The sequence below is a fragment of the Bos javanicus genome, chromosome 2, assembly GCF_032452875.1.
Source record: "Bos javanicus breed banteng chromosome 2, ARS-OSU_banteng_1.0, whole genome shotgun sequence".
NCBI classification, from domain to species: Eukaryota; Metazoa; Chordata; class Mammalia; order Artiodactyla; family Bovidae; genus Bos; species Bos javanicus.
The window spans coordinates 37,177,792-37,203,388 of NC_083869.1; the positions used below are offsets into that span (position 1 = coordinate 37,177,792).

Here is a 25,597-nt window from a genome sequence, read left to right on the forward strand (position 1 = left end):
CAAATTAAATAGGCCATCAGCTCCTGTACTCTGTTGCCTATTCCTCCCCTAGTCCTGGAAATGTTGTGTATTTGAGAATTGATGTAGTCTAGATACAAATAGCATCAAAAATATAAAACTTGTTCAAGTGGAATTGGTGGGTCTTATGGTAGCTCTGTGCTTGCATTTGAAGAACTGTCAAGATTGTTTTCTAAAGCAACTGGGCTTTTTTTTTTTTAAGTAATCTCTTTCTTTAAAAACATATTTATTTTTGGCTGTACTAGGTCTTTATTGGCTGCACACAGGCTTTCCTAGTTGCACTGAGCAGGGATTACTCTCTAGTTGCAGTGCACGCGCTTCTCATCGCAGTGGCTTCTCCTGTTGCAGAGGATGGGCTCTCGGGTACTCAGGCTTCAGTAGTTGTGGCACATGGGCTTAGTTGCCTTGTGGCATGTGGGGTATTCCCAGACCAGCAATGAAGCCGTGTCCCCTGCATTGGTAGGCAGATTCTTACCTACCGGACCACCAAGGAAGCCCCTCACTGTGGTTTTGATGGGCGTTTTTCTGATGTCTAGTGATGTTGCACAGTTTTCCATGTGCCTGTTACCCATTTATATATCAGATTGGAGATTATTGTCATGTTTTCAGATCTTCTTAATTTGTTTCAAAAGTGCTTTGTAATTTTCAGTGTACAAGTCATTTTTTTTAAACTGTGTAATTCAGTGCTTTTTCATACAGTCATAGAATTGTATAAATTGTATACCCACTATATAATTTCAGAACATTTTTGTCTTCCCCAAAGAACCCCATTCATTTCTCATTCTAGCCTTTTGGCAACCACTAATCTTTCTCTTGTAGAAATAAGATTTATCTATTTTGGACATTTTTTTGTAAGTGAAACTAAACGACATGTGGCCTTTTGTATCTGGTTTCTTTTATTTAACCTCAGGGTTTTTGTATGTACAAGTACTTCATTCCTTTTTATGGCTGAATAATATCCCATTGTATGGCTGAAGCACATTTTGTTTGTTCATGCATCAATTGATGGACATTTGGGTTGTTTCTACTTTTTGGCTATTATCAATAATGTTGCTATGAATATGTATGTATGAGTTTTTGTGTATCTTTTTATTTGTCTTGGGTATATGATTAAAAGAATTTTTTTTTACTGTTCAGTATTTTGAGGAACTGCCAGACTGTTTTCCAAAGCAGCTGTACTATTTTACATTCCCACAAGCAATGTATGAGGTTTCCAATTTCTTCACCTCTTTGTCAACACTGTTTTCTAGCTATCTTCTTGATTATAGGTGTTCGATAGATGTGAAGTGGTATTTCATTGTGGTTTTGATTTGCATTTACCTAATGATATGGAGCATAGTTTCAAGTGCTTATTGGTTATATATCTTCTTTGAACTTTCCCCCTTTAAAATTGGTTTCTCTGTTTGTTGTTGAATTGTAAGAGTTGTTCATGTGTTTTGAATACTACATCCTTATCAAAAACAGTTTGAAGTCTTAGTGTTGTGCTCTAATAGTGTCCCTCAACATTATTATCAGTATGCCATAGTAAAATCTTAAAATTAATAAGCATAGGAAATAGGATGTCCATAGGGAATTTATTGTTAATGAAGAGTCAAATAACAAAAAAGTGTTGTTATAGAAAACCATTTTAAAGTATAGGTGTATACGTTCATTACACAGTAATTACAGTATGTGTACCTATTTAAATGTCTTGGAAGTTTTTTAAAAAGTTAACAGAATGATGACTTTGTGAAAATACTTAGAATCAGATGGTTTTGTACTCAGACCATACTGTGAAAGTTGTTTTTGTATCTCTAATAACTTATTTCCTTTATAATTTGTAATTTACTCTTTCTTCCTGAAAGTTCTGGTGAATTTTGAATCTTATCATTCCTTTCTCACAGTAAAATTTAACAATACGTTATCACAGAGAAGCACATGACAATATAAAATAATAATTTTAGATTTCAACAAAGAATGTTGCAAAAAATAAGAGCATAGTAAAAACAATTAATAGGAATAGAATTCTGTTCTGTGATAGCCGGATAAATAAAGTATAAGAAACTCTTACAGGATTCAGTCAGTGGCCTGAAATAATTTTTGAAAAGGTGAGTCTTGGACTTAGTAGTTATGATAATTTTGAATTTCAATTAATTAAGTTTTGTAACTATCAGGCTCAAGCTAAAATTGAAATGTAATTTAATTTCTGTGGTCTAAAAGCTGAGGAAGACCATTATTGTAAATGGAAACAAGTGTTGCATACTCTCTAGTAAGTAAGGAATTGGCTTTGCATTTCTGTTTAAGATTTGGAAAGTTAGTGAATTAAAGAAATTGCAGAATAAATTCGTAAGTAAATAGATTAATTTTTTTCTGCATCATTCTAAAGTACTTTAGTTTTTGCAAAATTAGAAAGGATTAAGGGGCTAACATTAATCTTCTACAAGTGCTACTTTAAGCTACAGTGAATTTCTGTTAGTCTTGAGCTTTAAGAAAAAAGCAGACTCATCCTCAAAACAGTTAATTGGAGTAATAGAGAATCGAAATTGAGTCTAGAAAAAAGTGATTTAAGAGGCCAATTGAGTATGCGATAATGAATTTTACTCTTGTAATGCACAACTATTTTACTTGCATTTACTTTTGTGGTACAACTGTTAAAGCAGTTCCTACTTGAATGTGAATAAATATGAATTTGTTCAACATTCATCGTACAAAGATGGAGAAGGAAATGACAACCCACTCCAGTATTCTTGCCTAGAGAATCCTGTAGACAGACAGAGGAGCCTGGTGGGCTGCTGTCCATAGGGTCGCACAGAGTCGGAGACGACTGAAGTGACTTAGCGGTAGCAGCATCATACAAAGAAAGTTAATTTTGCAGAAAGTGTATTGATTGGGGTGTTAGGAAACAAAGTGATATTATCTTTTATGTCTGACACTTAAAAATTTTTTTTAAGGAGTCAAGCAGTCTGTCACATGGAGAAGGCAATGGCACCCCACTCCAGTACTCTTGCCTAGAAAATTCCATGGATGGAGGAGCCTGGTGGGCTGCAATCCATGGGGTCGCTAAGAGTCGGACACGACTGAGCGACTTCACTTTCACTTTTCACTTTCATGCATTGGAGAAGGAAATGGCAACCTACTCCAATGTTCTTGCCTGGAGAATCCCAGGGACAGGGGAGCCTGGTGGGCTGCCGTCTATGGCGTCGCACAGAGTCGGACACAACTGAAGTGACGTAGCGTAGTCTGTCACATCTTTTTTCAGTGAACCTTTTGTAAATGTACAGTAAAGGAACTTTCTGTAGATTTAAGTATCTGTTGGAATCTGTCGCTTTTATCCTAGAGTAATAGTTCTTTTCTGGGATTGTGTTAATAAAAATAGAGACAGTTTTAGGTAGAAAATAACTCCCTATATGTATTACTACATTTGCATCAAGAAGGTCCAGAAAGGGATTACTGATATAAGAGATCCTTGATACTAAGAGAGATATGTCTTAAGACATTTGTGAATCCATGAATTTGTGAACTCTACTAAAGCCTTTAATATTGCAACCAAAAAGCATAAAGTATGAAAGATGAAGAGCAAGAAAGTCTGAGACGATACTAGGCAAGCAGTAAGTCCATTGACTAGCCACATGACTTTCACTGCAGTGTGGCCTCTGTTTATACCTCGGCCTCCAGGATATTGTAAATTGCGACCCATCTTGGAGTGTGGAATTGCTGTGGATGATATAATGGTAAAAGCATGAAATGACAGATGACAAGGAACTGTTGTATATTGTGTCAGTTCTTACCTTTATATTCAACTAATTATCAATCATAGATTCTTAATTGGGAATGACGTTTTTCCAAGAGGTCCCCCTTCCTTTTGCTCTTGTCTTTCCAAGAAACCATGAAATCACGTGAGACATTTTTATCATTTTTTATTTAAAAATTATAATATCAAATTATTTTGTCAAATGCTTTTTAAGACCTTATGCACCAACTGTCTTAACGCCCTCAGATTTTGGAAGTTTCACGTTTCAATTCCTGGTAATACTTCCTCATGTAGATTTTCTCTCGGTGCCTAACTGCGTATACTGTTAAGTAATAAAACTTACCATTTTTTTCTGTATATACAACTTATATGACATTGACCTTTTAAATGTGTGGGCCTGTGTACTCACAGGCTTTTGGAGTGGACATACCCTTCCAGGTCAGCAACTGCTCTTAAATTGACCTCCCCACTTTGCAGTGAGTACTTGTGGGGCATTTTGAAGTCTCTTTTTTTCAGGCCTATCAATGTCCTGTTGCTTCCCCACTGATATCAATTACAGATCTTACGGATGTTGGTGGATTATCTTCTCCCACTTATTAATATGTTGTGGGGCTCATGAAGATACTTTGCTACCTTGTTTTGTTGTAAAGGCCCGTGGAATTTGATTTTGCTATCTAGTCGCGTTGGTTTTCATGAAGGGATTCAGAGAAATATAAAAATTACATCGCTCCTATCATCATCTTTTCCAAATCCTTTAAAAAATCCTTGTGTTCCTTTTTATATCTTGTTTTCTCTTGATCATTCTAGTCAGAATTTGTTTAATAAAATTTATTTTTAAATAATGAAGAATTCAATGTTTTTTCTCCAAGAGACCAGCTGTTGATCCTCTTCTGTCTCAGGGCAGTACAGAGGTGACTCTGTGACCAGCCTCATGGGCTGTGATGGTTGGTTAGCTCCAGGCAGTAGCACTTTCCCGTTACTCTGCCTCCAGCTAGTGCTGGCGTTGCTGCTTTGGCGATGATATTTACAGGACAAAGTTGGGGGGAAAGATGGCTACAAGTAGAAAGGTGTTTCTTCCATTTGTGTATACAAATCTCTGCTTTAAACTATGTCCCATCCTTTACTCTGGAACTCAGTTACTTCTGTTTTCTTGAGGGTTTTTAGAATTTTGTATCTTTAATGATTGTCTCTTGGCACCATCAATTCAATTATGCAGCATTTCCAGCATTGGGAAGGGGTGGAGAAGGGGGACAGAGTTTGATGGCCTATTTAATTTGTCATCTGCTAAGAACCAGATGCCTTTTCAGAGTTATAGCAAATATAGTGAAATATCGCCCATTAACTCACACTGAGGGTTTGCTAGCCCTCACCTGGTAAGGGTCTTTTCTTTCTGAGCAATTAAGTTTAATAACACTGACTTCCAACCCCCTATCACAAAAGGATGTGTTTTTCCTCTGGCTAAGTTCTGTGGATATGATTTGGTAACTGCTGGTAAATGAGGGCATTTTTAAACAACATTAAAATTGGGCAGGATAACACACAATTTAACCTTTTATAGTACATTTTGAAATAGGGTTTCTACACACACTATTAGGATTCCCTGATAGCTCAGTTGGTAAAGAATCTGCCTGCAATGCAGGAGACCCCGGGTCGATTCCTAGTTGGGGAAGATTTGCTGGAGAAAGGGATAGGCTACCTGCTCCAGTATTCTGGGGCTTCCCTTCTAGCTCAGCTGGTAAACAATCCGCTTGCAGTGCGGGAGACCTGGGTTTGATCCCTGGGTTGGGAAGATCCCCTGGAGGAGAGCTACCCACACCAGTATTCTGTAGTATACTGTACTACATAGGAGAATTTTGTGCTATATAGTCCATGGCGTCACAAAGAGTCGGACACGACTGAGCAACTTTCACTTCACTTCACACCCTCTACTAATAAGCATTCTACATAATAGCACACATGTGTATTATTTTTGACAGGAAAAAATATATGTTTTTTAGAATATTAAATACCTCTATATTCTTATTACATGTAATATCCCTTTAAATGAGATGATCACTAATTATAAATGTGTTGTGATTTTTTTTTAAAAAATCATTTAAAAAATCTTCAGTTTGGTTTCAGTGAATTCCATAGGAAGGACGTCCCTTAAGATGCAGGCAGTTGCGGGGTTGACTTCCACACTTTCATAGATAACATGTCAGTGAATCCAAATAGATGTAAACAGTTTGTTACTCATGGGACAGCAAGCAGCATGAGCTTCATGCTCAGATTGGTTCCCCTCTGCCACTAAGTCTTGTGAAGGCAATCTGTGATAGTGTCATAGCTGAGGAACCCTGAATTTATGATCTCCCCTAATATGATAAGGGGACTGCTAGCAAAGTAGTCCGGAGAAGGCAATGGCACCCCACTCCAGTACTCTTGCCTGGAAAATCCCGTGGACGGAGGAGCCTGGTAGGCTGCAGTCCATGGGGTCGCTAAGAGTCAGACACGACTGAGCGACTTCACTTTCACTTTTCACTTTCATGCATTGGAGAAGGAAATGGCAACCCACTCCAGTGTTCTTGCCTGGAGACTCCCAGGGACGGGGAGCCTGGTGGGCTGCCTTCTCTGGGGTCGCACAGAGTCGGACACGACTGAAGCGACTTAGCGGCAGCAGCACCAAAGTAGTCCAAGAGGAAGACGTTATCTTTGTAGGTCTTAGAACACAAACCTGCCCTTTGACTAGGAGGGAGACATTAGCTTCCAAGGAAGTTTGCAGACATCCTTGAAAAGATTGCCAGATAAAAGATGTTGTAAAAGTGTGTTTAAACACTATATGGAGAATTACCTTCCAATCAGCAAGTTGATATGGCTTTTTATGAAAACTATGAGGCATTCTGAAACGTAGTTCTCTTTTTCTACCCATTTACCCACCGCCCCCACCCAGAAAAAACCTCAGCCTAAAATAGAACTGTCAGCTGATAAAAATACAAACAACTAAATAACACTGCTCTTCCTAAACTTAATTATATTTATCTTCCTGAAACTAAAAATTAATTCTTGAAATGAGATAGAAGTTAAACTATAGGTGAATGAAGCTTACATGTACAGTTTTGGACAAACAGATGAGTTTTACTTGATACTGTGCTTTGTATCAGTTCACTTCAGTCACTCAGTTGTGTCCGACTCTTTGCAACCCCAAGGACTGCAGCATGCCAGGCCTTCCTGTCCATCGCCAACTCCTGGAGTTTACTCAGACTTATGTCCATCAAGTCAGTGATGCCATCCAACCATCTCATCTTCTGTCGTCCCTTTCTCCTCCTGCCTTCAATCTTTCCCAACATCAGGGTCTTGATTTCAAATGAGTCAGTTCTTTGCATCAGGTGGCCAGAGTTATGGAGTTTCAGTTTTAGCATCAGTCCTTCCAATGAATATTCAGGACTGGTTTCCTTTAGGATAGACTGGTTGGATCTCCTTGCTGTCCAAGGGACTCCCAAGAGTTTTCTCCAACACCACAGTTCAGAAGCATCAATTCTTCACTGCTCAGCCTTCTTTATGGCCCAGCTCTCACATCCATACATGACTACTGGAAAAACCATAGCTTTGACTAGACAGACCTTTGTTGGCAAAGTAATGTCTCTGCTTTTTAATATGCTGTCTAGGTTGGCCATAACTTTTCTTCCAAGGAGTAAGTGTCTTTTAATTTCATGGCTGCAGTCACCATCTGCAGCGATTTTGGAGCCCAAAAAAAATAGTCAATCACTGTTTCCAGTTTCCCCATCTATTTGCCATGAAGTGATGGGACCAGATGCCATGATCTTAGTTTTCTGAATGTTGAGCTTTAAGCCAGCTTTTTCACTCTCCTCTTTCACTTTCATCAAGAGGCTCTTTAGTTCTTCTTCACTTTCTGCCATAAGGGTGGTGTCATCTGCATATGTGAGGTTATTGATATTTCTCCCAGCAGTCTTGATTCCAGCTTGTGCTTCATCCAGACCAGTGTTTCTCATGATGTATTTTGCATATAAGTTAAATAAACGGTGACAATATTACAGCCTTGACGTACTCCTTTTCCTATTTAGAACCGATCTGTTGTTCCATGTCCAGTTCTAACTGTTGCTTCCTGACCTGCATACAGATTTCTCAAGAGGCAGGTCAGGTGGTCTGGTATTCCCATTGTATATGAATTAGCAGATAATAAACCAAGTTTCATAAGGTTTAAAAATATAAGATGGAATTTTTATATTAAACTGAAAATCTTTATAAATGATTTTTAGGAGACTTTGTTCTCTAAATTAACATATAATAGGCTTTTCTAATTTTGTGTAGTATATTAGTGTTTGGGTAATCTGAAATTCTTGAGGAGCTTTCAGAATCTAAAGTTACTTAGAATAATCTTTCTATTGATGAATTGTTTTAATCACACTTTATTCTGTACTAGAAAGATTCATTAAAGAATTTGTAAAGAAAAGGTTCCATGTGGTAAAACAGTATTTCTGAAGATTTTTGGTTATAGTAGATAAAATTTTACTCTGCTGAAGACTTGCATGAAGCTTATAGATAGTTCTCCAGCCCTAACAGAATTTTCTAATTTCTTTTCAGAATCTCTAGGGCTGCGTAGTAAAGTTCTAAGGAAAATTGAAGAACTGAGGACAAAGGTGAAAACCCTTTCTTCTGAAATTCCTGATGAATTTATATGTCCAATAACTAGGGAGCTTATGAAAGATCCTGTCATCGCATCAGGTATGTGTGATGCTATTCTAAGTTTCAGGGTGTATTATGTCCTAAGTGAGTAGATAGTGTGGACCACAGAAGTTTGTTTAAATGTGGAAAATTTTCAAAATTATCATTACATTTTTTAAAAAATTCCTTAGATCTGAGGTGAACTGTTGAACACTGTGTATTTCTTTTTTTAAAATTGGAGTGTAATTGCTTTACAATGTTGTGTTTCTGCTGTACAACAAAGTGAATCAGTTATATGTATACATATTACATATATCCCCTCCCTCTGAACCTCCCTTCACCACTCTCCAATCCTACCCTCTAGGTCATCACAGGTGCCAAGTTGAGCTCCCTGTGCTATACAGCAGCTTCCCGATAGTGTGCGCGTGTGCGTGTGTGTGTGTGTGTGTGTGTGTGAATCCTGATCTCTCAGTTCATCCCACTGTCCCCTTCCTCGCACTGTGTCCGCATGTCCATTCTCTTCATCTACGTCTCTTTTCCTGCCCTGCAAAATAGTTCATCTGTAGCATTTTTTCCTGGATTCCACATGTACGCATTAATATACGATACTTGTTTTTCTCTTTTTGACTTACTTCTCTTTTTGACTTACTTCACTCTGTACAACAGACTCTAGGTCCATCTGCTTCTCTGCAAATGACCCAATTTCATTCATTTTTCTGGCATACATACCGTACATACACACACATACCGTAACTTCTTTATCCATTCATGTGTCATTGGACATTCAGGTTGCTTCCACATCCTGGATGTTGTAAATAGTGGTGCAGTTAATGTCTTTTTTTTTCCACTTTTTTTTTTATAAAAACAGTCACCTAACATAAAATTTACGATCTTTTTTTTTTTTTTTTTTTAGTTCTACCAGTTTATTGCTACCAACCCGTGACCCTCCACCCTCATGTACACATGCTCAGTCATGTAACCCCTTGGACTGCAGCCTGCCAGGCTGTTCTGTCCATGGACTTTTCCAGGCAAGAATACTGGAGTGGGTTGCCATTTCCTTCTCCAAAATTTACGATCTTAATCATATTTAAGGATACAGTTCAGTAGTGTTAAGTATATTCACATTATTGTGGAACAGAAATAGATCGCCAACACTTTTCATCTTATAAAACTGAAACTCTGTGCCCATGTAAACAACTTCCCTTTTCCCTCTCTCTCCAGCCTCTGGTCAGAGAAGGCAATGGCAACCCAATCCAGTACTCTTGCCTGGCAAATCCCATGGATGGAGGCGCCTGGTAGGCTGCGGTCCATGGGGTTGCTAGGAGTCAGACACAACTGATTGACTTCACTTTCACTTTTCACTTTCCCGCATTGGAGAAGGAAATGGCAACCCACTCCAGTGTTCTTGCCTAGAGAATCCCAGGGACGGGGGAGCCTGGTGGGCTGCCGTCTCTGGGGTCGCACAGAGTCAGACATGACTGAAGCGAGTTAGCAGCAGCAGCAACCAGCCTCTGGTAACTACCATTCTACTTTCTGATTCTATGAATTTGACTACTTTAGAGAACTCAGATAAAGTTGAATCATACATTTATCTTTTTGTGACTGGCTTAACATAATAACTTCAAAATTTATCCATGTTGTGGGATTTCCTTTTTGAAGACTAAATAATATTCATGGTGTGTATATACCACATTTTGTTTATTCATTTATCCACTGATGGAGATTAGGGTTGCTTTCACTTCCTGGCTATGTGAATAGTGCTGTTTTGAATATGAGTGTGCAGATGTCTCTTTGAGACCCTGCATTCATTTCTTTTGGATATATGCCAAGAAGTGAAATGGCTCTATCATACAGTAGTTGTGTTTGTGATTTTTTTTTTTTGAGGAACCTCTATAATGTTTTTCATACAAGTTACACCCTTTTACAATTTTACAATCTCACCAAACTCCCCACAAGAGTTCAGATTTCTCCATATCCTTATCAGCACTTGTTATTTTCTGTTGTTTTGATTGTGAATATTTGTATTCACAGTGTCTCCTTGTGGTTTTTATTTGAATTTCTTAAATGGTTAAAGATGTTAAATATCTTGTCACATGTTTAATGGCATTGGTATATCATTTTTGGAGAAATGTCTTTCCAGTTCCTTTGGACATTTTTTAAATGGGTTATTTGATTTTTTTATTGTTGACTTGTAGCAGTTCTTTGCATATTCTGGATATTAATCCCTTATCAGGTATATGATTTATAGAAGTTTACTTCTATTTCATAGGTTGTCTTTTTTTTTCAGTTTATTTTATTGGAGTATAATTGCTTTACAATGTTGTGTTCGTTTCTGCTGTACAACAAAGTGAGTCAGCTATATGTTTACATATATCAGCTCCCTCCCGAACCTCCCCTCCCGTCTCTCTAGGTCATCTTTCCCTATGCTCCCTATAACTTCTCACTAGCTATCTGTTTTACACATGGTAGTGTATATATGTCAACGCTGCTTTCCCAATTTGTCTCACCCTCCGCTCCCCGCCATGTCGACATATCCATTGTCTCCATCTAGGTCTCTGTTCATCTATGTATACTGTTCCTAGATTTCGTATATATGCATTAATGTATAATATTTTCCTTTCTGACTTATTTCACTCTATATGGCATACTCTAGGTCCATGTGTATCTCTACAGATGACCCAATTTCATTCATTTTTATAGCTGAGTAATATTCATTGTGTGTGTGTGTGTATGTATATATATATCACATATTTATCAATTCACATGACAATGAACATTTAGATTGCTTCCGTCCCCTGGTTATCATAAATAGTCCTACAGTGAACATTGGGGTACATAAGTCTTTTTGAATTATGATTTTCTCAGGGTATATGTGCAGTAGTGGGGTTATTGAGTCATATGGTAGTTATATTTTCAGTTTTTTAAGAAACCTCCAAACTGTTTTCCATAGTGGCTGTATCAATTTACATTTCTACCAACAGTGCAAGAGGGTTCCCTTTTATCCACATCCTCTTCAGCATTTATTGTTTGTAGATTTTATGATGATGACCATTCTGACCAGTGATAAATCATTGTAGTTTTGATCTGCATTTCTCTAATAACTAGTGATGCTGAGCATCTTTTCCTGGGTTTATTGGCCATCTAATTGATTTCTCCATCAAATCTGAATGAGAGTATTGCTGGATAGAATATTTTGATTGTAGGTTCTTCCCTTTCATCACTTTAAATATATCATGCCATTCCCTTCTGGCTTGTAGAGTTTTTGTTGAGAAATCAGCTGATAGCCTGTTGGGAGTTCCCTTGTATGTTATTTGTAATTTTTCCCCTATGTTGTTTTTAATATTTTATCTTTGTCTTTAATTTTTGTCAGTTTGATTACTTTGTGTCTCGGTATGTTCCTCCTCGGGTTTTTTCTGCCTGGGATTCTCTGTGTTCCTGGACTTGGTTGACTATTTCCCTTCCACTGTTTGGGAATTTTTCAGCTATCTCATCAAATATTATCTCAGGTCCTTCCTCTCTCTCTCTTCCTTCTGCCTCAGTTACTCTATTACTGAATCCTTCTAGTGTATTATTCATCTCTGTTTGTTTGTTTTTTAGTTTTTCTAGGTTTTGATAAACACTTCTTGTATCTTCTCCATTGTTTTCCCGAGATCCTGGATCATCTTCACTATCATTATTCAAAATTCTTTTTCTGGAAGGTTACCTATCTCTACTTCATTTAATTGAAGCCAGGAAGGTTGATTCTTCCAGCTCTATTTTTCTTTCTCAAGATTGCTTTGGTTAATTGGCGTCTTTTTGTTTCCATACAAATATTTTAAATTTTTGTACTGGTTCTGTGAGAAATGCCCTTGGTAATGTGATGAGGATTGCATTAAATCTGCAGATTGTTTAGGGTAGTCTAGTCATTTTTTCAATATTGATTCTTTCAATCCAAGAACATATTATATCTCTCTGTGTCATCTTTGATTTCTTTCATCAGTGTCTTACAGCTTTCTGCATACAGGCTTTTGTCTCCATAGGTAGGTTTATTCCGAGGTATTTTATACTCTTTGTTGCAGTGGTAAGTGGGATTGTTTCCTTAATTTCTCTTTCTTATTTTTTGGTAGTTAGTTTATAGGAATTCAAGGGATTTCTGTGTATTGATTTTGTATCTTGTGACTTTACTACATTCACTGAATAGCTCTAGTAATTTTCAGATGTTATCTTCAGGGTTTTCTATGTATAGTATCGTTTTGTCTGCAGACAGTGACAGTTTTACTTCTTTTTCAATCTGGATTCCTCTCATTTCTTTTTCTTCTCTGATTGATATGACTAGGACTTCCAAACTAAATTGAATAATAATGGTGAGAATGCACACCCTTGTCTTATTAGACCTTAGAGGAAGTACTTTCAGTTTTTCACCATTGAGAATATTTGTTGTTGGTCTGTTTTATATGGCCTTTATTGTGTTGAGGTAGGTTCCTTTCATACCAATTTTCTGAAGAGTTTTTTCCATAAATAGGTGATGAAGTCTGTCAGAAGCTTCTTCTGCATTCTTTGAGATTATCATATGATTTTTATCTTTCAATTTGGTAATGTGGTATATCACATTGATTTGTGTATATTGAAGAATCCATGCATCCTTGGGATAAACTTAACTTGATCATAGTGTATGATCCTTTTTATGTGTTATTGGATTCTGTTTGCTAGTATTTTTTGAGGATTTTTGTGTCTGTGTTCATCAGTGTTATTAGTCTGTAATTTTCTTTTTGATATCTTTGTTTAATTTTGGTATCAGGGGATGGTGGCCTCATAGAATGAGTTTGGGAGTATTCCTCCCTCTGCAGTTTTTTGGAAGTGTTTGAGAAGAATAGGTGCTAACTGGTCTCTAAAAATTTGATAGAACTCACCTATGACGCCATCTGGTCCTGGACTTTTGTTTGTTGGAGGGTTTTTAATTATGGTTTCAATGTTATGACTTGAGATTAGTCCATTGATATTTTCTGTTTCTTCATGCTTCAGTCTTGGTGGGTTGTACCTTTCTCAGAATTTGTCCATTTCTTCTGGGTTGTCCATATTATTTGCATGCAGTTGCTTGTAGTAGTCTCTTAATAATCCTTTGTATTTCTATAGTGTCAGTTGTAACTTCTCCTTTTTCATATTTAATATTATTGATTTGAATCTTCTTCCTTTTTTTCTTGATGAGTTTGGCTAAAGGTATAAACCTTTAATCTTCTCAAAAAATCAGCTTTAGTTTTCTTGATCTTTACTGTTGTTTTCTTCATTTCTGTTTCATTTATTTCTTCTCTGATCTAACTGGAGTTTTTCAGGTCTTCTTTCTCTAGTTGTTTTACATGTAACATTAGGTTGTTTATAGTAGATTTTTGTTGTTTCTTGAGGTGATAATTGGTTGTGTTTATGTTGTCATTTGTTGCTATCTATTTTTTAAAATTTCCTCTTGAATTTCTTCTCCGAATTTTTGAGTATTTAGTACTAAACAAACATGTTTGTGTTTTTTGTAGTTTTTTTTTTCCCCCCTGTAATTGATTTCCAGTCTCATAGTGTTGTGGTAAAAAAAGATGCTTGATATAATTCCAATTTTCTTAAGTTTACTGAGGCTTCATTTATAACCCAAGATGTGATCTATCCTGGAGAATGTTCCATGTGCACTTGAGAAGAAAGTGTATTCTGCTGGTTTTGGATGGAATGTCCTATGTATATCAGTTATGTCTAGCTGATGTAATGTTTCATTTAAGGCTTGTTTTTCCTTATTAATTTTCTATCTGGATGATCTGTCCATTGGTGAAAGTGGAGTGTTAAAAAGTACCCCACTATTACTGGGTTACTGTTAATTTCCCCTTTTATGGCTGTTAACATTTGCTTTTTGTTTTGAGCTGCTCCTGTGTTGGGTGCATAATATTTAAAATTGTTTTATTTTCTTCTTGGATTGATCCCTTGATCATTATGCAGTGTCCTTCCTTCTTCTGGTAGTCTTTAAAGTCTGTTTTTTTCTGATATGAGTATGCTACTCTAGCTTTATTTTGATTTCCATTTGCATATAATATCTGTTTCCATTGCCTCACTTCCAATCTGTATGTGTCCCTAGATCTGAAGTGGGTCACTTGTAGACAGCATATATAAGGGTCTTGTTTTTGTATCCATTCAACCATTTTGTATCTTTTGGTGGGAGCATGTAATCCAGATCCATTTATGGTAATGATTGATATGTATGTTCCTATTACCATTTTCTTAATTATTTTGGGTTTTTGTAGGTCTTTTTCTTATTTTGCGCATAGAGAAGTTCATTTGGCATTTGCTTTAAAGCTGGTTGATCGTACTGAATTCTCTTAGCTTTTGTTTGTCTATAAAACTTTTGATTTCTCTGTTCCGTTCTGGGTAGAGTATTCTTTTTTCTTTTTTTTATTATTTTATTTTATTTTTAACTTTACAATATTGTATTGGTTTTGCCATATATCAACATGAATCTGCCACAGGTATACACGTGTTCTTTGTCAGCCTTGCCTTTCATCACTTTACGTATACCCTTGCAGAGTATTCTGGCCTACAGTTTCTGGTGAAAAATCAGCTGATAACCTTATGGGGATTCTCTTGCATGTTGTTTGTTGCTTTTTCCTTGCTGCTTTTAATATTTTTTCTTTGAATGTAATTTTTGTTAGTTTGATTACTATGTCTCTGTGTGTTTCTCCTTGGGTTTATCCTGTGTGGCAAACTGTGCTTCCTGCACTTGAGTGACTATTTCCTTTCCCATGTTAGCTGAGTTTTTGACTATAATCTTTCAAATATTTTCTCAGACCCTTTATCTTTCTCTTTTTCTTCTGAGACCCCTATGAAACAAATGTTAGTGCATTTAATGTTGTCCCAGAGGTCTCTGAGACTGTCCTCGTTTCATTCTTTTCTTTTATTCTGCCCCTCAGTAGTTATTACCATCATTCTATCTTCCGGCTCACTCACTTGTTCTGCTTCAGTTATTCTGTTGATTTGTCTGGCATATTTTTCATTTCAGTTATTGTGTTGTTCATCACTGTCTGTGTGTCCTTTAGTTCTTCTAGGTCCTTGTTAAACATTTCTTCTGTTTTCTTGATCCATGCCTGCCGGGAGCCGGCATATTGCATATTGAGTGCATATTGCATATTGAGTGCAGCACTTTTCAGGATCTGGAATAGCTCAACTGGAATTCTATCACTGCCGGTAGCCAGCGTGAGGAACTCCGCCCATGACAAAGGTCATGAGGAAGGAGGCTCGGCATACGCAAAGGCGGGATCAAGCCTCAGGAGTCTCCCTGGAAATTCTCGAGCAATCTACCCCCAAAACCAGAGTCTGCCTACTTTCTGCTTTGTGCTGTCACCTACACCTCTGACTTTACGGGGGGCTGTCCCCCACTACCTCTCTCTGAAAAAGAGTTAGCTTACAGCTCCAGTTAATAATTCTTGGGTGTGACAGTGTTTCAACCTACAAACTCCTTTGGAAGTCCTCTAGCCTGCCTGAATAGGTTTTTTCCGGCAACATGTGATTGTTCAGAGCCTCCCAACTGTGAGAGGCAGGAGATGTTCTAAACTGTCTAAACACAGATTCCTTTGAGTAGTTAAAAGATTGATTAGAAATTGTATTGGTGAAGGGTTTTTCACTTGTTGGGCCAATGTTTGCTGCTAAGTCTCCATATCCCTTACCTACTGTGTCCTTGGCGGTGTATTGATTGATATAATGGGTGTATAGAAATGTAAGCAGTCGCCTCAATGTTTGTAATCTTGGACCCTTGAGTTAATTCTTTTCTTGATTGAGCCCACCTCACCTTTGCCCTATAGGAATGCAACTTTCTCCAATGCTTTTTGGCAGGTGGCGCCTGAACAGGGACCTTTAGAGAAAAATAAGTTTTCTGAAGAAAAGGTCTTAAAATGTTAACAGGCCTCTGGGCCAGAAGATGATGCAAATCACCTAAGCTTTTGCATATGATAAGTTTGCAGGAAGAAAGCCTGGCTTGCTGCCTGACTCTACCCCTTCCCCCATTATCCTCTATGCATAACTTAAGGTATAAAAACTACTTTAGAAAATAAAGTACGGGCCTTGTTCACCGGAATTTGGTGTCCCCATGTCGTTCTTTCTTTCACCTTCTAGCTGAATTTTTCCTCTGAGGCAGGGAAGCTTGTCAAGCCTACTAATTTTGCCTGGGCTTCTAAGATCCGACCGGGGAGGCCTTAGTGTCTCCTTTCCTTCGGGAGAACGGGAGGACGCCTGCGGCCTTCGTAGGTGACATTAATTCCCTGCTTTGGAATTTTATTCAGTCTCTTTTCTCCAGTGAATTTTCCTACTGAGCTATCCTTATTTCAGCCTCTTTTCTTCACTGAATTTTACTGAGCTATCCTCATTCTATTACTCTTTATATCCTTAATTAACGTTTAATTAAGCAATTGTTTTAAGATCTTCGCCTACGCCGTCTCTCCTTCGAATACCCTGGTTCAGCCGGGGCTGGTCCCCGGCACATGCCCCCATTCTGTTTCTGAGATTTTGGATCATCTTTACTGTCAGTACTCTGAATTCCTTTTCAGGTAGGTTGGCTATTTCCTCTTCATTAATTTGGTCTTTGGTTATTGCTCCTTCATCTGTACCATATTTTTGGATGTCTCTTTTTTTTTTGATCAGGGTGTGGTCTATATTTCTGTCTTGCTCATTGTTTGGCCTAAGGCATCCAGCACTGGAGTTCGCAGGCAGTTGGGTGGAACTAGGTATTGGTATCAAGATGGGGACCTCTGGGGGATATGTTGCTGATTAATATTCTCTGGGGTCTGAAGTTCTCTGTTAGTACAGTGGTTTGAATTTGGTGCTCCTACCACAGGAGCTCAGACCCAACCCTGGCCTGAGAGCCAAGACCCTGGTTACTCAGGGATTCGCCCATCTCCTTAGGTGTTCAAAGCCCCCCACCGGCACCTTGTAGGTGCCCTAGTTGTGATGAGCTGCAAGCTCTGCATCCTCCTACTCGGGCATCTTGAAGGAAGTGCCTGTTTGAACCTTTGGGGGGTGAGGTGCCATTACCCTGTGACCCTGACTAGAGGGGATTAACGAGTCCCTAGAGCATTAGAGATTGCATTATAGGTGTTGTGAGCCAAGTCCTTACAGACGAGTCTGAAGGGAGAAACCTTTGCACTGGGGCACCTGGGTGTCTCTCATCCCAGGGCTCCTTGCAAATGTCATATATTTCTTAATGAATAAAATTGGATAGAGCAGGTTTGGATAAGATTAGAGAAAAAGGAATACATTTTACAAACTTAACTAAAACTTGTGGAATATGTATTTTGTTACTGGAATGTAACATCAAAATGTTTTCTGAGAGAGATTCTTGAGATCTGTCATTTGTCTATCATGAATTTAAAAACCTTTACAGAAATAAGAATTTAGAGATCATAAAGTTACATCCTTCTACATGGTTTCCTAGTCTTTGTCAATGAACGTAGACATACATACTTTATGTAATTATAATCAGATCTGTATTAAGTTGTGCTTTCATTTTTGACTATTCTGAATATTGACTTAGTCTACATAATTTTCATTTTTAATAACTTTATTCCATTATGGCTTAGTGCTACAATTAAACTCTTCCACTATTTGGTGTATGTATATGTTTGAGAAGCTTTATATTGTGAATAGCCATGCACTGCTCAGGCTTCCGGGGTGGCTCAGATGATAAAGAGTCCTCCTGCAGTGTGGAGACCTGGGTTCAACCCCTGGGTTAGGAAGAACCTCTGGAGAAGGGGATGGCAGCCTACTCCAGTATTGCCCGGTGAATGCGCATGGACAGAGGAGCCTGGCGGGCTACAGCCCGTGGGGTCACAAAGAGTCCGACACGACTGAACGACTAAGTACAGCACAGCTGTCGTGGTAGTCCTTTCATCGTGTTACCAATTATTCAGTGGTGTTTTCATGGCATGTATGCCCCAAAGCAGAGTTAACCTATCAGAGAATATCTTATAATCATTAAAAAGAACAGTTTTGATAGTTCTTGTCAGATTTGTTATTAGATTGTTTCCTAGAAAACAAATTTTAGAGTGCTACCAGAAATGTATTTAAGTGTACCTGTTTTTCTGGTTTTGCGATCATTGAGTTTTAGAACTCATTTATTTTTGTAAATTTAATAGTTGTTTGAAACCTACTCTTATTGCTAGGGAGGCAATACTTTTTTCTACATGACAGGTTACCATTTAAATATGACTTGGTAAACAATATAAATTACCTTAAGGACTTAAATATTGCCCTTATATTTTTTGTCTGCATTATTAGTGAAACTAATCACATGGAATCTTATTTTGTTAGTATCGTTTTAATATATTTGATGGCTTCTACTTACTCTGAACTTTTGTAGGCAGAAGCATTTTTATTTATACAAGTATAAACATTTTCTTCTAGTTTTTAAAAAATGCTTAGTTCTCTTGCATTTGGGATTTTATGTTTGCTCTGAGGTATGATTGAACCAGAGCATATCTTTCTATTTTCTGCAGATATTCTTTTTTAATTGTAAAATATCCTCATTGGACTAAAATTTTTTAAATACAGGTATACGTATATAAAGTGACATATACCTGTATTTTAAATTTTTTAATCCAATGAGGATTTTATAAAGTGAGTCATCTCATCCATCTGGTCTGATGTCCCAGGTACAAAAGACAAGAACTAATACCAGTTCAGCATATAATTCTAGATATTTTTTCTGTGTATTCTTAATTTTAGATACCAATGTAATCAATATATTTTTACACAACTGGACTTTATACTGTTCTCTATCACGTCTTTTTTCTTTTGTTGCTGAAATGTTCATGAACGTTTGCCTACTTCTCAGTATGTAGTCATCCCTAAATGCTGTTTTAATTTTTCTTGATTTAGTTCCCATGGAAAGAGGAAGGCATAATGTTATCTATTGACACTTTACTCTTTTTAAAGACTGACTAGTATTCAGGTGTATTAGTGTCCTCTATTTCATTCCCTGTTGATTCTTTATTACTATAAATGTGTTAGGGAACAACATTGTTTAAATTTATCTTGTCCTCTTAGTCTTAATGTGAATGTTTCTGTTGAAAGAAATTACCTAAAACTTCAATTACTGAAGAAAGATACTGACAAAGTATCCTTTCAACATCATATGGGGTCCCTAGTTCCCATATCTTTGCTTATACTCAGTATTAGCAATCTTTTAAACTTTCTCATTGTAATAAGTGAAAAGTAATCTCTGTTTGTATTTCTTTGTATTATATTGAGTTTGAACATTTTAAATGTTTTTAGTCATTTATAATTTCTTATTTGACTCTCTTTCATGAGCATTTAATTCAATTTAGTTCCATTATTTTTAGTTTTTATTATTTAATAAGAAATATTCTTATAGGAGGCAGTATGATCTAATAGTTGAGCACACGCACTGAAGATCCAGACTGCCTGGTTCTGAATTTATTTCATTACTTTACTTGCTGTGTTACCTCATGGAGGACTATATATTTTTCCTCATGTACAAAATAGGATGCTAGCACTTAATCTCATGAATTCTTATAAGCATCAAATGAGTTAATGCACGTTAAGTACTTTACAAAACCAGCACTCAATCAACATCAGTAAGTTTGAGCAAAATTCCAGGCGATGGTGAAGGACGGGAAGTCTGACTTGCTGCAGTCCATGGGGTCACAGAGTCAGACACTAATGAGCAACTGAACAACAACAAGAATGAAATGTTCTATGAGCATAGTAATGGTTGTATTTTTTTGGCTTTAGTATATCAGAACCTTTATTTGCAGTTGAAAGAAACTCAATTTGAATTAGGTTAAACAGAAATGGTAATTAATTTATTAAAAAGTTATTGTAAGTGTGTCTCTTGAAACACTTGCACCGGAAACTTGAATGTAGTCGTGGTACTGTTTCTTATCTATTCAGAGGCTTCTGAATATTCACCTTCTGTGATATTCAGTATGCCTTTTCCATGTGGTAGAAAAACAAGAACACCGGTAGGTCCCAAATTTTACGTTTTACAATTTCAGCAACCAGAGAGAGACCATTCTGACGTTTCTTTCTAGTGTCAACTCCAAAAATCCCTGAGGCTTCAAATCTGAGCTAGCAGCCTATCCCAGTGGTAGTCTCTTCAGGAATGAGGTGTGGTACTGAGATTTATCTAACTATGGAGAGTAAGATTTTATATCAATGGGGGCACATCATATGGAGGATAGAGGTGGAGAGACAGTTTCCAAAAAAGGGGTACAAACCAAATAATAAATATTCCTAGTTACTTATTTTTGATGAAGATTTAGAAAAAATTTTTATTGAAATACAGTTGCTTTTTCTGCTGTAGAGCGAAATCAATCAGCTATACATACACAGATATCTACTCCCTTTTGGACTTTCTTCTGATTCAGGTCATCACAGAGCCTTAAGTATGAGTTCCCTCTGCTATACAGTATGTTCTCATTAGTATGGCTGAGTTTCTTTGTTGTTATAGTATCAATAGTGTATATGTGTCAATCCCAATCTCCAGTCCCACCACCTCTTTGCCCCTTGGTATCCCTATTTTTGTTCTCTACATCTGTGTCTATTTCTACCTTGCAAGTAAGATTATCTGTACCATTTTTCTAGGCTCCATATATGTTAATTTATGATACTTGTTTTTCTCTTTCTGACTTCACTCTGTGTGATATTCTTTAGGTCCCTCCATGTCTCTACAAATGACTCAATTTTGTTACTTTTTATGGCTGAGTAAGATTCCATTGTATATATATACCACATCTTATTTATCCATTTCTGTGTTCATGGACATTTAAGTTACTTCCATGTCCTGGCTGTTGTAAACAGTGCTGATGTGAACACTGGGGTGCATATATCTTTGAATTATGATTTTCTCTGAGTATATGCCCAGTAGTGAGATGCCTGGGTCATATGGGAGTTCTTTTTTTAGTTTTTAAGAAAACTTTGTACTGTTTTCCGTAGTGGCTATATCAGTTTACACTTCCACCAGCAGTGCATGAGGGTTCCCTTTTCTTCATACTCTCTCCAGTGTTTATTGTGTGTAGATTTTTTTTTAACAATGATTTATGTATTCAGTTTGGTCCATGCTGGGTCTTGTTGCTCTTCAGGCTTTTCTCTAATTGTGATGAGTAGGGGGAAGGGGCTACTCTAGTTATGGAGCATGGGCTTCTCATTATGGTGGCTGCTCTTGCAGAGCACAGGTTCCAGGATGCGCAGGCCTCCGTAGGTGCAGCAGGTGGGCTCAGTAGTTGCGGCTCCTGGGCTCAGAGCACAGGCTCAGTCAGTAACTGTGGCTCGTGGCCTTAGTTGCCCAGTGGCATGTGGGATTTTCTAGGATGGGGATTGAACCCTTGTCTCCTGCATTGTCAGGCAGATTCATTACCACGGACACACCAGGGAAGCCCTGTAGATTTATTTTTGATGCTGGTCACTGACTGGTGTGAGGTGATACCTCATAGTGGTTTTAATTTGCATTGCTCTAATAATGAGTGGTGTTGAACATCTTTGCATGTGGTTGGTGGTCTTGTGTATGTCTCCTTTGGAGAAGTGTTTGTTTTGGTGTCTTATGCCCACGTTTTGATTGGGTTGTTTATTGATTTGAGTTGCATGAACTGCTTATGTATCTTGTGGAGAGTAATCCTTTGATAGTTACTTCATTTGCTATTATTTTCTTCCATTCAGAGGGTTTTCTTTTTGTCATCTTTATGGTTTCCATTGCTACATTTAATTAGGTCCAATTGTTTATTTTTGTTTCCATTACACTAGGAGGAGTGTTCTTCCTATGTTTTCCTCTGAGAGTTTTCGTGTCTGGCCCTGCATTCAGATCTTTAATCCATTTTGAATTTATTTTTGTGTATATGGTTAGAGAGTGGTCTAGTTTCATTCTTTTACATGTAGCTGCCTAGTTTTCCCAACACTATTTATTGACAAGGCTGTCTTTTCTCCATTGTGTATTTGAATCCTCTGTCATAGATTAGGGGACCACAGGTGCGTGGGTTCATCTCTGGGCTTCTGTCCAGTTCCATTGATCTATAGATCTGTTTTTGTGACAGTACCATACTGTCTTGATTACTGTAGCTTTGTAGTATAGTCTGAGGTCAGGAAGCTTGATTCCTCCAACACCATTTTTCTTTCTCAAGATTGCTGTGGTTATTTCTGGTCTTTCATGTTTCCATACAGATTGTAAAATTTTTTGTTTTATCTTTGTGAAAAATACACTTGGTAATTTGATAGGAATTACATTGCATCTGTACATTGCTTTGGGTAGTATAGTCATTTCCACAATATTGATTCTTACAATTGAAGATCGTAGTATATCTCTCCATCTGTTTGTGTCATTGCTTTCTCTCATCTGTGTCTTAAGAGTTTTCTGTATACAGGTCTTTTCACTCCTTTGGTAGGCTTATTCCGAGGTATTTTTTAATGTTACTAGTTTTTAATTGGAGCATAATTTCCTTACAATGTTGTGTTAGTTTCTGCTGTACAATACTGTGACTCAGCTGTAAGTGTACCTATATTTGCTCCCTCTTGAGCCTCTTTTTTACCCCCACCATCCCACCCTACTAGATCATCACAGAGCACCCAGCTGAGCTCCTGGTGTAATATAGCAGCTTCCCACTAGCTATTTATTTTATAAATGGTAGTATATATATGTTCGTGCTGCTCTCTCAGTTCACCCCACCCTCTCCTTCCCCTGCTGTGTCCACAAGTCCATTCTCTATGTCTGCATCGCTATTCTTTTGCCCTGCAAATAGGTTCATTAGTACCATTTTTCTAGAATACACACAGAAGTGTTAATATGCACTGTTAGTTTTTCTGGCTTGACTTTACTGTATGACTGATTCTAGATTCATGCACATCATTACAAATGACCCAGTTGCTTTCCTTTTTATGGCCATGGAATGATATTCCATGGTATATATGTACCACAACTTCTTCATCCATTCATCTGTCAGTGGACATCTAGTGTGCTTCCGTGTCCTGGCTATTGTAAATAGTGCTACAGTGAACACTGGGTACATACAGTGGGATTGCTCAGTCCATATAATACTGTCTTTTTTTTTTTTTTTAAGGAAAGTCCATACTGTTCTCCTTCGTGGCTGTTATCACTTTATATTCCCACCAACAGTGCAAGAGGTTTCCCCCTTTTTTTTTTAAATTTTATTTTATTTTTAAACTTTACAATATTGTATTGGTTCTGCCATATATCGAAATGAATCCGCCACAGGCATACATGTGTTCCCCATCCTGAACCCTCCTCCCTCCCCATACCATCCCTCTGGTGCACCAGCCCCAAGCATCCAGTATCGTGCATCGAATCTGGACTGGCGACTCGTTTCATATATGATGATATACATATTTCAATGCCATTCTCCCAAATCATCCCACCCTCTCCCTCTCCCACAGAGTCCAAAAGACTGTTCTATACATCAGTGTCTCTTTTGCTGTCTCGTATACAGGGTTAAGAGGATGTGGAGAAAAGGGAACCCTCTTAACACTGTTGGTGGGAATGCAAACTAGTACAGCCACTATGGAGAACAGTGTGGAGATTCCTTAAAAATCTGGAAATAGAACTGCCTTATGATCCAGCAATCCCACTGCTGGGCATACACACTGAGGTTTCCCCTTTCTCCACATCCTCTCCAGCATTTATTTTTTGTAGATTTGACAATGGCCATTCCTATCAGTGTGAAGTGATAGTTCAACGTAGTTTTGATATGCATTTTTCTAATAATGAGCAATGTTGAGCATCTTTTCATGTGTTTGGTGGTTTTCTGTATATTTTCTTTGGAGAAATGTCTGTTTATGTCTTCTGCCCACTTTTTGATTGGGTTGCCTGTTTATCTGGAATTGAGCTATATAAGCTCCTTGCATATTTTGGAGATTAATCCTTTGTCAGTTGCTTCATTTGCAAATATTTTCTCCCATTTTGAGGGTTTTTTATCTTGCTAATGATTACTTTTGGTGTGCAAAAGCTTTTAAGTTTAATTAGGTCCCATTTGTTTATTTTTGTATTTATTTCCATTACTCTAGGAAGTGGATCAAAGATCTTGCTGCAATTTATTTCAGAGTGTTCTGCCAATGTTGTCCTCTAGGAGTTTTACATTTCCTAGTCTTATATTTAGGCCTTTACTCCATTTTGTGTTTATCTTTGTGTATGGTGTTAGGAAGTGTTCTGATTTCATTCTTTTACATATGGCTGTTCAGCTTTCCCAACACCACTTACTGATGAGGATTTCTTTTCTCCATTGTATGTTCTTTCCTCCTTTGTCAAATTTAAGATGCCCACAGGTGCATGAGTTTATCTCTGGGCTTTCCATCTTGTTCCATTGATCCGTGTTTCTATTTTTGTGCCAGTACCATACTGTCGTGATAACTGTTGTTTTGTAGTATAGTCTAAAGTCAGGAAGGTTGATTCCTCCAGCTCCATTTTTCTTCTCAAGGTTGCTTTAGGTATTCAGGGTCTTTTTGTTTCCATACAAATAGTAAAAATTTTTATTCTAGTTTTGTGAAAAATGCCCTTGGTAATTCAGTAGGGATTGCATTCAATCTGCAGATTGCTTAGGGTAGTTATTTTCACAGTATTGATTCTTTCAATCCAAGAACATAGTATATTCTCCATTGTGTCGTCTTTGATTTCTCTCATCAGTGTCTTATTTTCTGCATACATGTCTTTTGTCTCTATGGGTAGGTTTATTCCCAGATATTTTATTCTGTTGCAGTGGTGAGTGGGATTGTTTCCTTAATTTCTCTGATTTTTTGTTGTTTGTGTATCAGAATGCAAGGGATTTCTATATATTAATTTTGTATCCTGCAACTTTACTAAATTTTCTGTGTACAGTATTGGGCTTCCCTGGTGGCTCAGACAGGTTAAAAAAAAAAAAAATGCCTGCAATGCAGGTGACCCGAGTTTGACGCCTGTGTTGGGAAGAGCCCCTGGAGAAGGGAATGGCTACCCACTCCAGTATTCTTGCCTGGAGAATTCCATGGACAGAAAGAATGGGCAGGCATAGTATACTGTCATCTGCAGTCAAGAGTTTTATTTCTTTTCCAATCTGGATTCCTGTTACGTTTCTTCTCTGCTTGCCTGACTAGGACTTCCAATAATAGTGGCAAGAGTGAGCACCCTTTCTTGTTCCTGATCTCAGAGGAAATACTTTCAGTTTTCACCATTGAGCGGCCTTTATTATGTTGAGTTAGGTT

The 25,597-nt window shown here is 37.6% G+C and overlaps 1 protein-coding gene across 5 annotated transcripts in view; it reads left to right on the plus strand.

Annotated features, from left to right (window-relative positions):
- WDSUB1 (WD repeat, sterile alpha motif and U-box domain containing 1) overlaps positions 1-25,597 on the plus strand; it is a 69,384-nt gene that overhangs the window by 32,348 nt on the left and 11,439 nt on the right. For all 5 annotated transcript variants that reach the window (XR_009732475.1, XM_061396366.1, XM_061396382.1 and 2 more), the window contains one exon: positions 8,327-8,467. Coding sequence is in view for 4 of the 5 variants with exons in the window: in XM_061396366.1 (XP_061252350.1) it covers positions 8,327-8,467 (141 nt within the window). In the remaining variant the exon portion in view is untranslated. The remainder of the gene's footprint in view (positions 1-8,326; positions 8,468-25,597) is intronic.